We start from the raw sequence: 13,098 nt of genomic DNA on the forward strand, positions 1-13,098 counted from the left end.
GCGAAACAAAAAAAAGTAAATTTAAACTTTTACGATGCCGAAACCTAAAAAATAGCAGAAATTACTCACAAAAAAAGAATGAAGAAATGAAACGGAAAACGTACTGATGGTACAATCAACAATTAAGCAAAACTTACAAGGAACAAAATACGATAAATAAGGTAGGTGTTGTGGCCCCTCAAACCCACAAGGGAATTCGTCATTCGCAGTTACCTTAGAACCAAATGGAAATTTTTTTTTGGCAACTGATGGTTTTACGCATTTTTAAGAAGTGGATTTAAAAGGAGAAAACAGTTCGAAAATAATCATCTTAAGAAAAGCACAAATTTATTAAATGTCAAATTTTGACAATTTTTTTGTGATTAATTTTTCTAAGAGTTTTCTTTTCGTTGTTTCTAAATTGCAAAGTTATTAAGACAGTATCATATTTTCGTCAGTGTTGCCAAGTTGAAGCACGAAAATAAACAAAAAGAAGTAATAAGTGACACTTAGCCACGTTTTTCACCCTTAAAATTCCAAACATTTCTGATGATTCCTAATGACATCTACACCTTCAAAGGAAAGCTATACCTTCTTGAGCTGTTTGATGCCATCTACTTTTAGATTTTTCCCAAATTTTCATTTTTTTCAAGTTTGGAATTGAAATGAATGTATTGAAAAAAACAAGGAATATATAAATGCTTAACAAAATCCACAGTCTTTTGCATACAATAAAACAATAAAATTCTTCAGCTTAGTCTCCCCCATAAGGCTCTATAGCCCGGAAAAAACAGGGGAGAAACAAAACAAAAAATTAAACAAATACATCCATCAAACAATTTTTAAATAAAACACTCACATCATTAACCCAAATAATCCCCTCCCTCCCCCTCCCCAAAAACAATCTAGGCAGAGGAGGAGTGCAAGATTCCACCTACACAAATAAACAACAGACTGGATATGGAGAGACCAATTCCTCGGAAAACCCGGGAAAACTTAATTATTAGCAAGAAATCCTCTAACATACTTATTGAAGATATCAAACAAGTGGGTGCACAGCGCAGACTCTGGGAGAGAGTTCCAAATCATGTTGCAAGCTATCAGAGGGCCCGCTACATTTTCACTTTCTTATGTGTTTTAAAGATTATACTAGTTTCATCGTTTTCCAAATATTTTCAAATTTTACGTTCAATTTTAATTTTGGGAAATTTGTATTATTTCGCATTTAAAAAAATCTAACGATTCTATTTCTAATGTCTGAAATTCTACTAATTTTTTTGTATAGCACAGGCAAGTCAACCATAAACATTCGAAAAATAACTGGGTGAATTCTAGGGGCTCTAGGCAAAAACGATTAAATTTCTGAATTCATTACATAAGAATGTAGTAAAAATCTACACAATTAGATTTTCTATTGGAACTTTATTGTTGTACAGTCATATTGATTAAGTGTGTTACCATTTGAATGTTTATGTTTATCTTTTGACTGATTTATTTACCCCTAAGACCGTTAATGTAACCATTGTCCTATTGGAAACCACTGATTTGTCTAGCAAGCTTTAACAACCAAAACCAAATGCTTGGAAAGCAATCTTTTCAGATTATGTTACAGATTTTCATTGAAAATCCTGCTTTATTAACTTACATACAATTTTTTTTTCACTTCTGAACGCAATTTTATCGGTATTGATCAGTAGTTACAAATTTAATCAGTATTTATCAAATTTCATCACTATTTAAAAATCCTACTTTATTAACTTACAAAAATTTTTGTCTTTACTTTTGAACCAAATTTTATCAGTATTTAAAAATCCTACTTTATAAACTTAAAAAAATTATTTATTTTTGAATGCAATTTTATCAGTACGGATCAGTATTTAATAATCTTATTAGTATTTATCAAATTTTATCAGAATTTTATCCGTATTTAAAAATGTTGTTTTATAAAAATGTTGTTTTCTTTATTTTGAACGCAATTTTATCAGTACTGACCAGTATTTAAAAATTTCATCGGTGTTTATCAAATTTTATCAGAAATTTATCTTTATTTAAAAATAAGGCTTTATTACCTTAAATATTTTTTTCCTTTATTGTTTAAACGCAATTTACCAGCATTGATCATAACCTAATAATTTTATCAGTATTTAAAAATCCTGCTTTATTAACTTACTTAAATATTTTTCTTTATTTTTGAACGCAATTTTATCAGCATTGAAAAATAGGACTTAAAAACTAAGAATACTTTGGTACAAGTCTTCACCCAAACCTATCAAACTGGAAACCTTCTCGTTTTCAAGGCGTTTTTTCCAATAATTTTCAGTTTTTCCTATATTTTGTTAAGTGTACACACCGCTGCAAGCACGCTTTGTAGTCAACATATTTTATGAAAGGTATGTATGTGGAGATATCTTCCCTGAGGTATATTATGAGAGAGATCTCCAACATATCAGGATATATTATTAGAAATTTAGCCATGTAAGCAGGAAATAATATAGGAGGGAGAAGGTAAATTAAAAAAAAACAGCAAATGGGACAAACGCATGAGAAATATAGAAAAATAAAGAAATTTTTCCCTAGAAGAGCGAAAGCATGCAGAATTCATAATGTTTAGTCCAAATCGAGAGGCTAGAAGATTTCAAAATTTCTTTACATTTCTAGACAAGATCTTGAGAAGTAGTGGATAAAACATACGTATTGGATAAAACCACACAAGATGGCACTTATGTATGCCGAGACCTTATTTTTGCATCCTTTGTGGCGCCATATATAGCTTGAGAGCCTTGGCATAGCAATAATAGTTTATAATTTAGCCAGAATATAGATGACACTGGGCATGTACAATTTAACGCTAAGTTTTGTATTATCTTGCGTTACTTACTCTAACTCAGATACCACATAATTTAGGTATCTTTATTTATGATACCATAAAAAGTAGTGAAAGTACCAATTAATTTTCTGAATGATAATATATAGAAAAAACATTGGTTATGACACTATCGACAGCATAAGCTTTGTCTATTTTGGTAAATACTCTATGACATAGATTCTAATACAAATAGATTTAAAATACGGAAGTAACAAACAAAATAAATTCATATTTGTGCTTTAATGATACAACTAAGACCCTTCAGATTTTATCTAATAAAAATCTAAATGTCTTAAATTCTCATACAGAAAGAGAGAGAGAGTAAAAGAGTAAGAGAGAGAGAGAGAGAGAGAGAGAGAGAGAGAGAGAGAGAGAGAGAGAGAAAGAAAGCGAGAGAGAGAGAGAGATTGAAAGAAACCGAGAGAAACCCAAAAAGCCAATAGACAAACCTGTAGCCATAGTGTTCACGTTCTTCACCAACATGAGTTCTTTGAATTGGATGATCTCTAAAATAAGGCAATGCTGATCTCAAAGATGAGGAAGAATAGTCTTGACTTTTCTGTATCATCTCAGATGGTATCCATACATGTGGTTGTGCCCTTCTAATACCTGTAAAAGCAATATTTAGTAACACAGAATATATGAAAAGACAAAGACGAGGGAAGAGCTCATGAGAAGGGAGACAGTCTAGAGTTCTACAATCGTTTGAAAAATCGAGCGAGCACAACCAATTAAACTCTGATTATAACTCCCACTATCAGTGTTCGAAATAGTCGATTGGAAAAAAAGGATAAAAGATAAAGATCCTCGTGAGTCATTCCTGGTACCTAGGGCGTCGGGGCGACGTTTCAGTTGCTGTGTGTTTTTTAAAGGGACAAGTAGCAAGCTTGTTGTCCATTGTCGATTGGAAATTCGTCTTTAACGTTAATGGGGTTCAAAATAAATGCTCATATACAGTCCTAGCCCTCGTTACCCAACATTTAAGACTTCGTAAAAAGAAAAAGAATGGAGCTAAAAAAAAAAAAAAAAAAAAAAAAAAGCTCTGCCACCAATAGACAGTGCTTCATAAGTACCTATGCATCAAAAGACGTTTTTAGCACTTTAGCAAGTCTTTACAAATACTTACCAAAAAAAGAATTGATTTTCGTACTTAAAAGAAAGTTTTCGCAAAACAAAAAAAAATTGTTGAAAGTACGGAAATCTAATCGTTGCTGGAAAGTAAAAAGACCCGAGCATTTTAGTGTCAATTTGTGCTATTAGACAAATCCAACTTGTATTGTTATAACTATTACCATCTTTTGCATTCATCTGCTACAATACACATCGGGATTAATAGAAACCCCTTTTGGTTACTTTGCAACACAAGAATTGTTTACTGTTTTGTTTTTATTTCAACTACAAATCAAAAAAGAAAAACAGAAGGCAATAAATATGTAAAGCTCACTTACATCGTATTAAATTTGAAAAAAACTGGAATTCAATTTTTAATGAAAAACACAGTATACAGTCATGCAATTTTGGGTGCCGAAGTTATGCAATTTTGGGTGAACAAAAAAAAATCCGTCGAATCCGTCGGCACCAAACAGCTTAAGAAGTAGTAGTTTTTGGGAATCAGCAGGTAATTGAAATTTGAATTTTTGTGGACAAAACGTGCTGTCAAATTTAGCTGTTTAGTTCTACTCATGTATTTCACGGTTCAACCCGGGAACACTGATATAATATATGGTACAATGTACTACCCTAGGAACTTCATATTTTGAAACCACAAAAGCAAAATTTTAGCGTAGTTTTCAGGCATAAATAAATATAGGTATATATAGATAGGGAATTTAGGTTTTTTAAAACAAAATGTTTAATCAGACCTAATATGGATGCAGTTGGCAAAAAAAAATTATTGATATTTTAAGATATTGGACTGAAGGATTCCACAACGTTTTACCACGTGTTGACATTGCCGCCATTTTTTTTACAAAAAAGAATTGCACTACGCTGAACGCACCTTGACATCTGCGTTACCTGAAACATGTGTCCATAATGACAGGTTCGCATATGCAATAACAAGAGCTAAGAGCTCATATGGCACTTGTGACGAGGTCGGAAGAGCCAAGAGCTCATATGGTATGAGCTCTAGCAAAATTCTAAGAATCAATAGATTGCTTTAAAAGGAAAATCAGAGGCTTAATGCCGGTCGGGATTTAAAATAAGAGCTCTGAGTCACGAGGTTCTTCTGAATATCAAAATTCATTAAGACCCCATCACCCACTCGTAAGTTAAAAATACCTCAGTTTTTCAAATTTTTCCTCTCCCTTCAGCCTCCCAGATGTTCGAATCGGGGAAAACGACTTTATCAAGTCAATTTGTGCAGCTCCCTGGCACGCGTACCAATTTTCATCGTCCTAGCACGTCCAGAAGCACCAAACTTGCCAAAGCACTGAACCCAGCCCCCCTAAACCCCCAAAGAGAGCGGATCCAGTCCGGTTACGCCAATCACGAATCTACGACATTTATAAGCGTTTTCAAATATATTCGGTTTCCCCCTCCAGCTCCTCCTAATGACAACAGATCTGGATTTGAAATAAGAGCTCTGAGACATGAGTTCCTTCTAAATATCAAATTTCATTGAGATCCCATCACCCATTCGTAATTTAGAAGTACCTCATTTTTCTTAAAGCACGGTCACCCGTACTTAAGTTAAAAATACCTCAATTTTTTCTAATTTTTCCAAATTAACAACCCCCAGCTCCCCCGAAGAGAACAGACCCGTTTCAATTATGTCAATCACGTATCTATAATTTGTGCTTATTCTTCCCATCAAGTTTCATCCCGATCCCTCCACTCTAAGCGTTTTCCAAGATTTTTGGTTTCCAAGATTTCCGGTTCCCCCTCGAAATCCCCCCCCCAACATCACTGGATCTGGTCGGGATTTAACTTTTAAAATCACAAGATCCTTCTAAATATCAAAGTTCATTAAGATCTGATCACCTGTTCGTAAGTTACAAACCCCTTATTTTTTTTAATTTTTCCGAATTACTCCCCCCTCCAACTCCACCAAAGAGAGCCCAACCAGTCCGGTTATGTCAGTCACTTATCCTGGACTTGTGCTTATTCTTTCCAAGTTTCATCCTAATCTCTCCGCTTTAAGCGTTTTCCAAGATTTCCGGTCCCCCCCTCCCCTCCAATGACACTGGATCCGGTCGGGATTTAAAATGAGAGATCTGAGTCAAGAGGTTCTTCTAAGTATGAAATTTCATTAATATCCGACCACTTCTTCGTAAGCTAAGAATACCTCATTTTTTATTTTTTAGAATTAACCCTTCCCCCCCCTCCAAATTACCCCAAAAAGACCGAACCCGTTCCGGCTATGTTAATCACGTATCTAGGACTTGTGATTATTTCTCCCGCCAAGTTTTATCCCGATCCCTCCACTCTAAGCGTTTTCTAAGATTTTAGGTTCCTCCCAAACTCCCCCCAATGTCACCAGATACGGTTGGGATTTGAAATAAATTCTCTGAGACATGATATTCTTCCAAAAATCAAATTTCATAAAGATCTGATCACTCCTTCGTCAGTTAAAAATACCTCATTTTTCCTAATTTTTAGGAATTACCCCCCCCCCCCCAACTCCCCCAAAGAAAGCAGATCCATTCCGGTTATGTCAATCACGTATCTAAGACTTATGATTATTTTTCCCAAGTTTCATCCCGATCCCTCCACCCTAAGCGTTTCCCAAGATTTTATGTTTCCCCACCCCAACTCCCCCCAACGTCACCTGATCCGGTCGGGGTTTAAAATAAGAGCTCTGAGAATTGAATTTGAATTGAATGAACTCTCTCTTTATTAACTACTAACTTGCAAAAACTATAAATATACACAACCGACCGGGGGAAGGCTCAAACAGCCTGATGTTGGCCAGCTGCAATCCTCTGATTCTCAACCTAATTTAATAATAAAAAAAATTAAGAAGGACAAAAACACTCTCAATCAAATAACCCCTTAACACCAGAATATGCATAAATAAAGGCTAACAATAATTAACAAAATTAAAAAAAATTATCTCCCACTCCCAATAAATGTTTTTTTAATTTTACTTTAAACGACCCAATATGTTTCGCCTCCCTAATGCCAGCTGGGATATCATTCCAAATAGCCAGAGCTAAATACCTAATTCCAAAAGCTGCACGTGTGGTGTCTCGGTACTCAACAATCAAATTATCTGCCTCTCTAATCTCATACCCATGGAGTGAACGATTTACTCAAAAGAAACTGGTAAAAACTGGAGGACATACATCATTGCAACATCGATACGCAAAAACAGTAGCTTGATAATCTCAAATCTGACCAATGTTAAGCACTCGTAATTTCTTAAAACATGACGCGGTATCATTCACATTTTCTACATATTACCAAGAAGACGTACTGTTTTATTTTGTAGGATCTGCTGCACTCTTTCAAAATTTGCATAGAAATTACTAGACCAAAGGACACAACCATAAGAAATATAAGGCGCAACAATGGTGTGATATAATAATAAAAGGACTGATAATGGTAAAACATGCTTTAATCGACGCAAAATTCCCAAACCTCTAGCAACTTTAGCTGCAACAAGCTCACTATGGTTCTTCCAAGATAGATTCAATAGATTGATTACAATCAAGCTTGAACCCCAGATAACGTACTTCATGCACCTGTGACAAAGGCCTACCGTTAAAAAATATCTTTCGATCAACACATGGAGGCTTACCAACTCTCCTATAAATCCTAAAATTAGTTTTATTAACTTTCACTGACAAAAGGCTCAAACTTGTAAATACAAAAATGCCTTTAATGCCCTATTTACTTTCAACAACAAATCATCGACGGATTGACTAGACACAGTTAAAGCTGTATCATCCACAAAAGTCGTAATACAACACTCAGGTAAGTAGAAACGCATTGAATCAAAACGATATCCTTCCAAATATCAAATTTCGTTAAGATCCGATGACTCGTTCGTAAGTTAAAAATACCTCTTTTTTCTAATTTTTCCGATTTAACCGTCTCCCCACTCCGCCCCCCCCAGATGGTCGGATCACAGAAACGACAATTTCTAATTTAATCTGGTCTGATTCCTGATACGCCTGCCAAATTTTATCGTCCTAGCTTACCTGGAAGTGCCTAAAGTAGCAAAACCAGGACAGACAGACCGACAGAATTTGCGATCGCTATATGTCACTTGGTAGATACCAAGTGCCATAAAACTGCAACACACTCAACAATAAACCCATAGGATAGAGAGAATACACGCCTTTCAGTACTTGAAAACTTAAATGTGCATTTACACTTTGTAGTAACAAATCAACCATTCGTTAGCCAATTTTTGGGGCTGAGGCACCGTGCTGTAGCGCAATTTCTTCTGTTACTTAAGTAGATTCGATATATTAAAATCATATTGCGAGATCAGTGTCGGCTGACAAAGGGCTCATTAGCGAATTTTCCCAGGGGAATAGCCCTCATCGAGAGCTGTAGAGAATTTGTGGTTTGATTGTAAAATTTGACTGAAAAGACAGTGAAATTTAACGTCCCTTTTTGTCGGCGAGCTTGTCAATCAAAATAAATGACACCAGAGGGAAATCCCAAAGCGGCCAAATTATTCAATCATAATTACTTTGAGCTTATGCTGAATTTTTTCTGCGAGCACGTATGCCAGAACATCTTTAGGGACTGCCGTTTCCTGAAGTTAAAAAAAAATTCTGCTTTTGAACAACAACAAAGAAATATTAATAACTGAATATCTTCATCACCGACACAAAAAACGACAAGTTAAATGTTTTTTTTCCAAGATTTCTGGGATATTAAAGGTCAATTATTCTGATATTTTATCCAAGCTCTACAAGTTATAACAAGAATGTCCAATCAATTCCAGATGCAAACATTAAAAACTAAAAAAAAAAAGTTTATAAGGGACTGTATCTCGAAATTACGAATCAAATAGACTTTTCCAAAGCTTTGTGCATCACTAGTCCAACATGGTCACCCCTGAAAAACATCTCATGGCAAGTCAAACCTGAACTTTACGATTCGAAAGATGAGAGTTGAAAAGTAAAAATATATATTCAAAAGAAAAAAATTTCTCGACAGCCCAATCAAGGTAATTCCAGTCTTGACAAAAGCTACAATCTAATATATGGATTAAAAAAAAAAAATCCCAATGGATCTAGAATAGTTGTATTGGTACTATCGGTTGAATTTTTTTTTCTCAGTGTTTCCGCTACCTCCTACACGGATAAGTGTTGCTTTTAGGAGGTAGTAAATTTTATTTATTTTTCTTAATCATGTTAAATCTAATTAACAAATCTACTCTCTTAAAACTATTCTCCAATCGAGCCATAATCGTTTATTTATGTACATATATATTCTTTTTTTCTTGAAAACAGCTTCATTTTTTAAGGAAAATTGGTACCCTGGCATTTTTCGGTTTGATTTTTTTTTTTACTTTACAAAAAATTGAATGAAGACCATGTCATTTTAGCGTCTGCAAAGGGTAGAACAAGGAAGCAGGGAGGCCGAATTGAATTCACGACAGAATTACAACTGAAATCGTCGGAGGTAATGATACACGAAATTGCTGATAACTTTTCAAGAAAAGTTGAGCCCTCCAATCAGTCCTCCTCGTCCTGCCGTTCTTAAGAATTTTACCATCTCCCCATCGGAACCCACCCCACCACCACTCAGAAGCGAGGTTGAAGTTGTCTTGAAGTCAATCAAATTAGATAAATCGCGTCGACCAGATGAATTGCAAGCAGAAGTCCTGAAAGTCGACTCAGAAGTCGTATCAGACCTCTACCACAAAATTGCCAAGGCTACCTGGCACAAAGAATATTTCCCGAAAACGTTTGGTTTCCCTACAAAGAGTTAAAGAAGAAAGGAGTAACATAGCGAAAGCAGATAAACCTGTAGCACCAAATACAAATTTAGATACTAAGAAAACATTACTAACATTTCCATAATATTTACAACTTCTACAATGAACAAATAACATATTTTCTCTTTCTACTGCAATTTATATTTGAAAAATAAACTTTAAATTAAATTCTGTGGACCCATTCCCTTAAATCTTCTTTTTATATAATCGACACACAAATGAAAAAAATTCACATCGTTAAAATTTTGGACTTGATTAGAATGATAGTGAATTTGCTTATTTGAAGTCCTGAAGTAGTTGAAAATTTCACTTTCACAAGAATCATAATATTTTACAAATGAGTAAGTGTGATCATTGAAATCACAAATCCAATGAGTCCCAGGCGATCCCATGCAGTCAAAATTCATTACACCACATTTTCTTTCTTTATGTTATTTAGTAAGTTATCTGAGGAAAAACGCCTCGAAAATAAAGATTATGACCGAGTCACTTAATATATCAATATTTGTCAGTGGTATCATGTAATTTTTTTAAATTCTTTTTCATGTTCTTCATTATTTTTGGAAGCGAGTATACTTTGAATTGTGAAATCTCAACTTCAACAGCTTTTCTGGGTCTTCCCGGCTGTTTAGGTACTTTAACCACTTCTGCTTGTATTTTCTTGGGTCTAGCACTTTTTTTTAGGATCTTCAACAACTACTTCCTATCTCGATCTAAGAATTTTGTGTGTACCGGGTAATTTTGAACCTTAAACTTTCGGTAAAGTCCCCAGTAGTGTTAAACCTTCACCTTTAGCATTTGAAGAATCAGTAATTTTATCAATGATTTCTTTTCCAGTATATGTATCTAATGCAGCAGCACCACTTGTTAGAGCAGCTTTACCTATCCCAGCTGCTAATTGTACTAAAATTGAAAGTAAGCCGCCATTTTGAATCAGTTTATGATATGATATATTATATAGACGTCTTTATTCTTTATTTTTCCATACTCAATTTGGTTTTCTTTTAAGCAAAGATAGTTTAACAGGTTCTTTATCAACAATAATATTTTCTATTCGAATTCGGAATTTTTTTTTTTCTTAAAACATCTGTTTATTTTTACTTTTTGAAGAGGAGATAAGTGAATTGTGTATTCACTAAAGTCAGCTTTTTATTGATTTCAAATTTATCAATAGCAGATAAGAATGGTAATTTTGGATGATTTTGAAGTATTTATTTGTAGGATAAATCAATATTACATCCTTTATTTTCATTTTATATTTTCAGTCTTTGTCACCTGTGTTCTATGAAGTAATAGTTTAACAGGTTCACGTTCATTCACTTTTGTATGCGTTGATCGGATTTTTAAATTCTTGTTTTGCATCAAAGCACGTTTTAATTTTTTGTTTTTGAAATTCTGATAAATATATCGTATACTTTTTCATTTATTAGAGAATTGTTTTTATAGATAAAATTCCAAGGAAAAGATTTTCGGAATACTTTTTTCAAAAACCTTCATAGGCTTGATTTTTACTTCAACCTTCCTTTCACTCTCTTTTGAAATGCTTCATCGGGATCTTTTTCAAGTATATTCATTATGACATTTTCGAAATTGTCATCAGCATCTGCACCATTTTGGGTCTGCAACATTTCTAATTCTTCTATTTTCTACATTATTATTTTCTTTTTTTTACTTTTAAATTAGTTTTTACTAATAGTCCTTTGTCATCAACTCTAGTTAATATATTGTCAGGTGATTGATAAATTTAGCATACTTGCTAATGATTCCGCTTAATTTCAGATTGTTTAAGATTTGACATATAATAATTTCTTGTGTGAAATCGTTTAAAGTTGAAAGATTAATTGCATCTGCACCATTTTCTGGGTTTGCAACATTTTCAATCTTTTTTTTTCCACATTTACATCTTCTTTTGAAATTTTTAAAGTATTTTTTACGAACAATCGTTCACCATCGACACTAGTCAAGATATTATCAGATGATCGATAAATTTCAGTTAATCTATTAATATCCTCACTTAAATACTGATTAGTAAGAATTTGTTGGTTAACAAGTTCACCCTTTAAATCGTTTAAAACAATTTTCATATTTTGTAAATTTATAGCATCATTCTCCGATTTTGGATCACTTTGATTAGTTAAACGTTTTAATTTTAAATCAAGACTACTATCATCATCCAGTAATCTGATTTCGTTACTTGTATACTTCCAATATTTACTTCCTAAGCTTTCAAACTTATTCATATAGTATACGCAGATTCTATTAAGCGAATATCTAAGTTCTTTCTGTACTTGAGAGATTCCTTCTGTTTTTAAATCAATTAGTAAAATCAATAATTCTGTTGCTTGACTAAGCTAGTTGATAAGATTTTCTTTTTCCAAGTGAGATGCATGGTTTTGTCTGATTCTATCAGTTTCTTTTGGATTACAACACTTGAAAAATGCAAAGTAGTTACAGTTTAATTGTATAATTCTAGGTGTATTAAAACAGCTCTAAAAAATATAGATTTTTGATATATTTCGTTTTCTTCCTCTCACAAATAAATTTTCAGTTTTTTTTCTGATCTTTTTCTGTTACAAAATCGTCAAAGATAGCTAAATTTTAACACTTGGGATCTAGGTCATCTACAACAATGATATCGTTTTTATCATTACTCGTAATAAAAAGATCCATGTCAGTTTTTCTTCTAATACATTCATGTTAATCATTAAATCTTTTTATTTATATTCTTCAAGATCTTTAGCATACCGATGATTTTTTTGAAAGTATAAGACTTATACTTTCAAAAAACTCAAAAGGTCTTTAGGTAAACTCTGGATATGGTAAAACCACTTTGCTCTTGAACTTGATTTATGATTACTTATACTATAAGTAATCATAAATCAAGTTCAAGAGTAAAGTGGTTTTACCACATCCAGAGTTTCCCCAAGTCAATAATGGAAACGGGTATTGAAGTGCTAGAAGATGTTTGTTTTAAAATGATTTTTATTTTTCCACATTCATACACTTCAATACGTGCTTTTCAATCCATTTACTAAGTAAAAAATTTTGTCAAGTAAAATTCAACTACGAAACTTATAGCTTTGAAGCTTATAGCTTAACTTTAATTTTGAAGCTAAACTTTAATACCTAACTACCTTAACTATAATACCTTAATTAGCATATTAATACTTTAACTAGCTTATAGCTTAAAGGGATTAAATCCCCTGGGTACCGTGTTTACTTTGTTTTTACCCTTCTTCGAATGTCATAAGGGTCTAGAGCTTTTTTATTTTACTTGTCTAAGAAAATTCTATGTTTATTTGATTTTAAAGTGTACTGACTTTCAGATAAGCTTTCCCCTTTTCCGAATAAT

General features: G+C 33.3%; 1 protein-coding gene and 1 long non-coding RNA gene across 2 annotated transcripts in view; one reads left to right on the plus strand and one right to left on the minus strand.

Moving 5' to 3' along the window:
• Positions 1 to 3,102, plus strand: part of LOC136036899 (uncharacterized) — an 83,279-nt gene extending 80,177 nt beyond the window's left edge. The window contains exon 3 of the long non-coding RNA XR_010619820.1: positions 2,638 to 3,102. This is a non-coding gene — a long non-coding RNA (uncharacterized LOC136036899). The remainder of the gene's footprint in view (positions 1 to 2,637) is intronic.
• The window catches only part of LOC136036898 (protein tramtrack, alpha isoform-like), a 96,034-nt gene that overhangs the window by 7,452 nt on the left and 75,484 nt on the right, over positions 1 to 13,098 (minus strand). The window contains exon 7 of the mRNA XM_065719275.1: positions 3,295 to 3,454. Coding sequence (XP_065575347.1) covers positions 3,295 to 3,454 — 160 coding nt within the window. The remainder of the gene's footprint in view (positions 1 to 3,294; positions 3,455 to 13,098) is intronic.

This window comes from Artemia franciscana, chromosome 16 (genome assembly GCF_032884065.1).
Source record: "Artemia franciscana chromosome 16, ASM3288406v1, whole genome shotgun sequence".
Taxonomy (NCBI): domain Eukaryota; kingdom Metazoa; phylum Arthropoda; class Branchiopoda; order Anostraca; family Artemiidae; genus Artemia; species Artemia franciscana.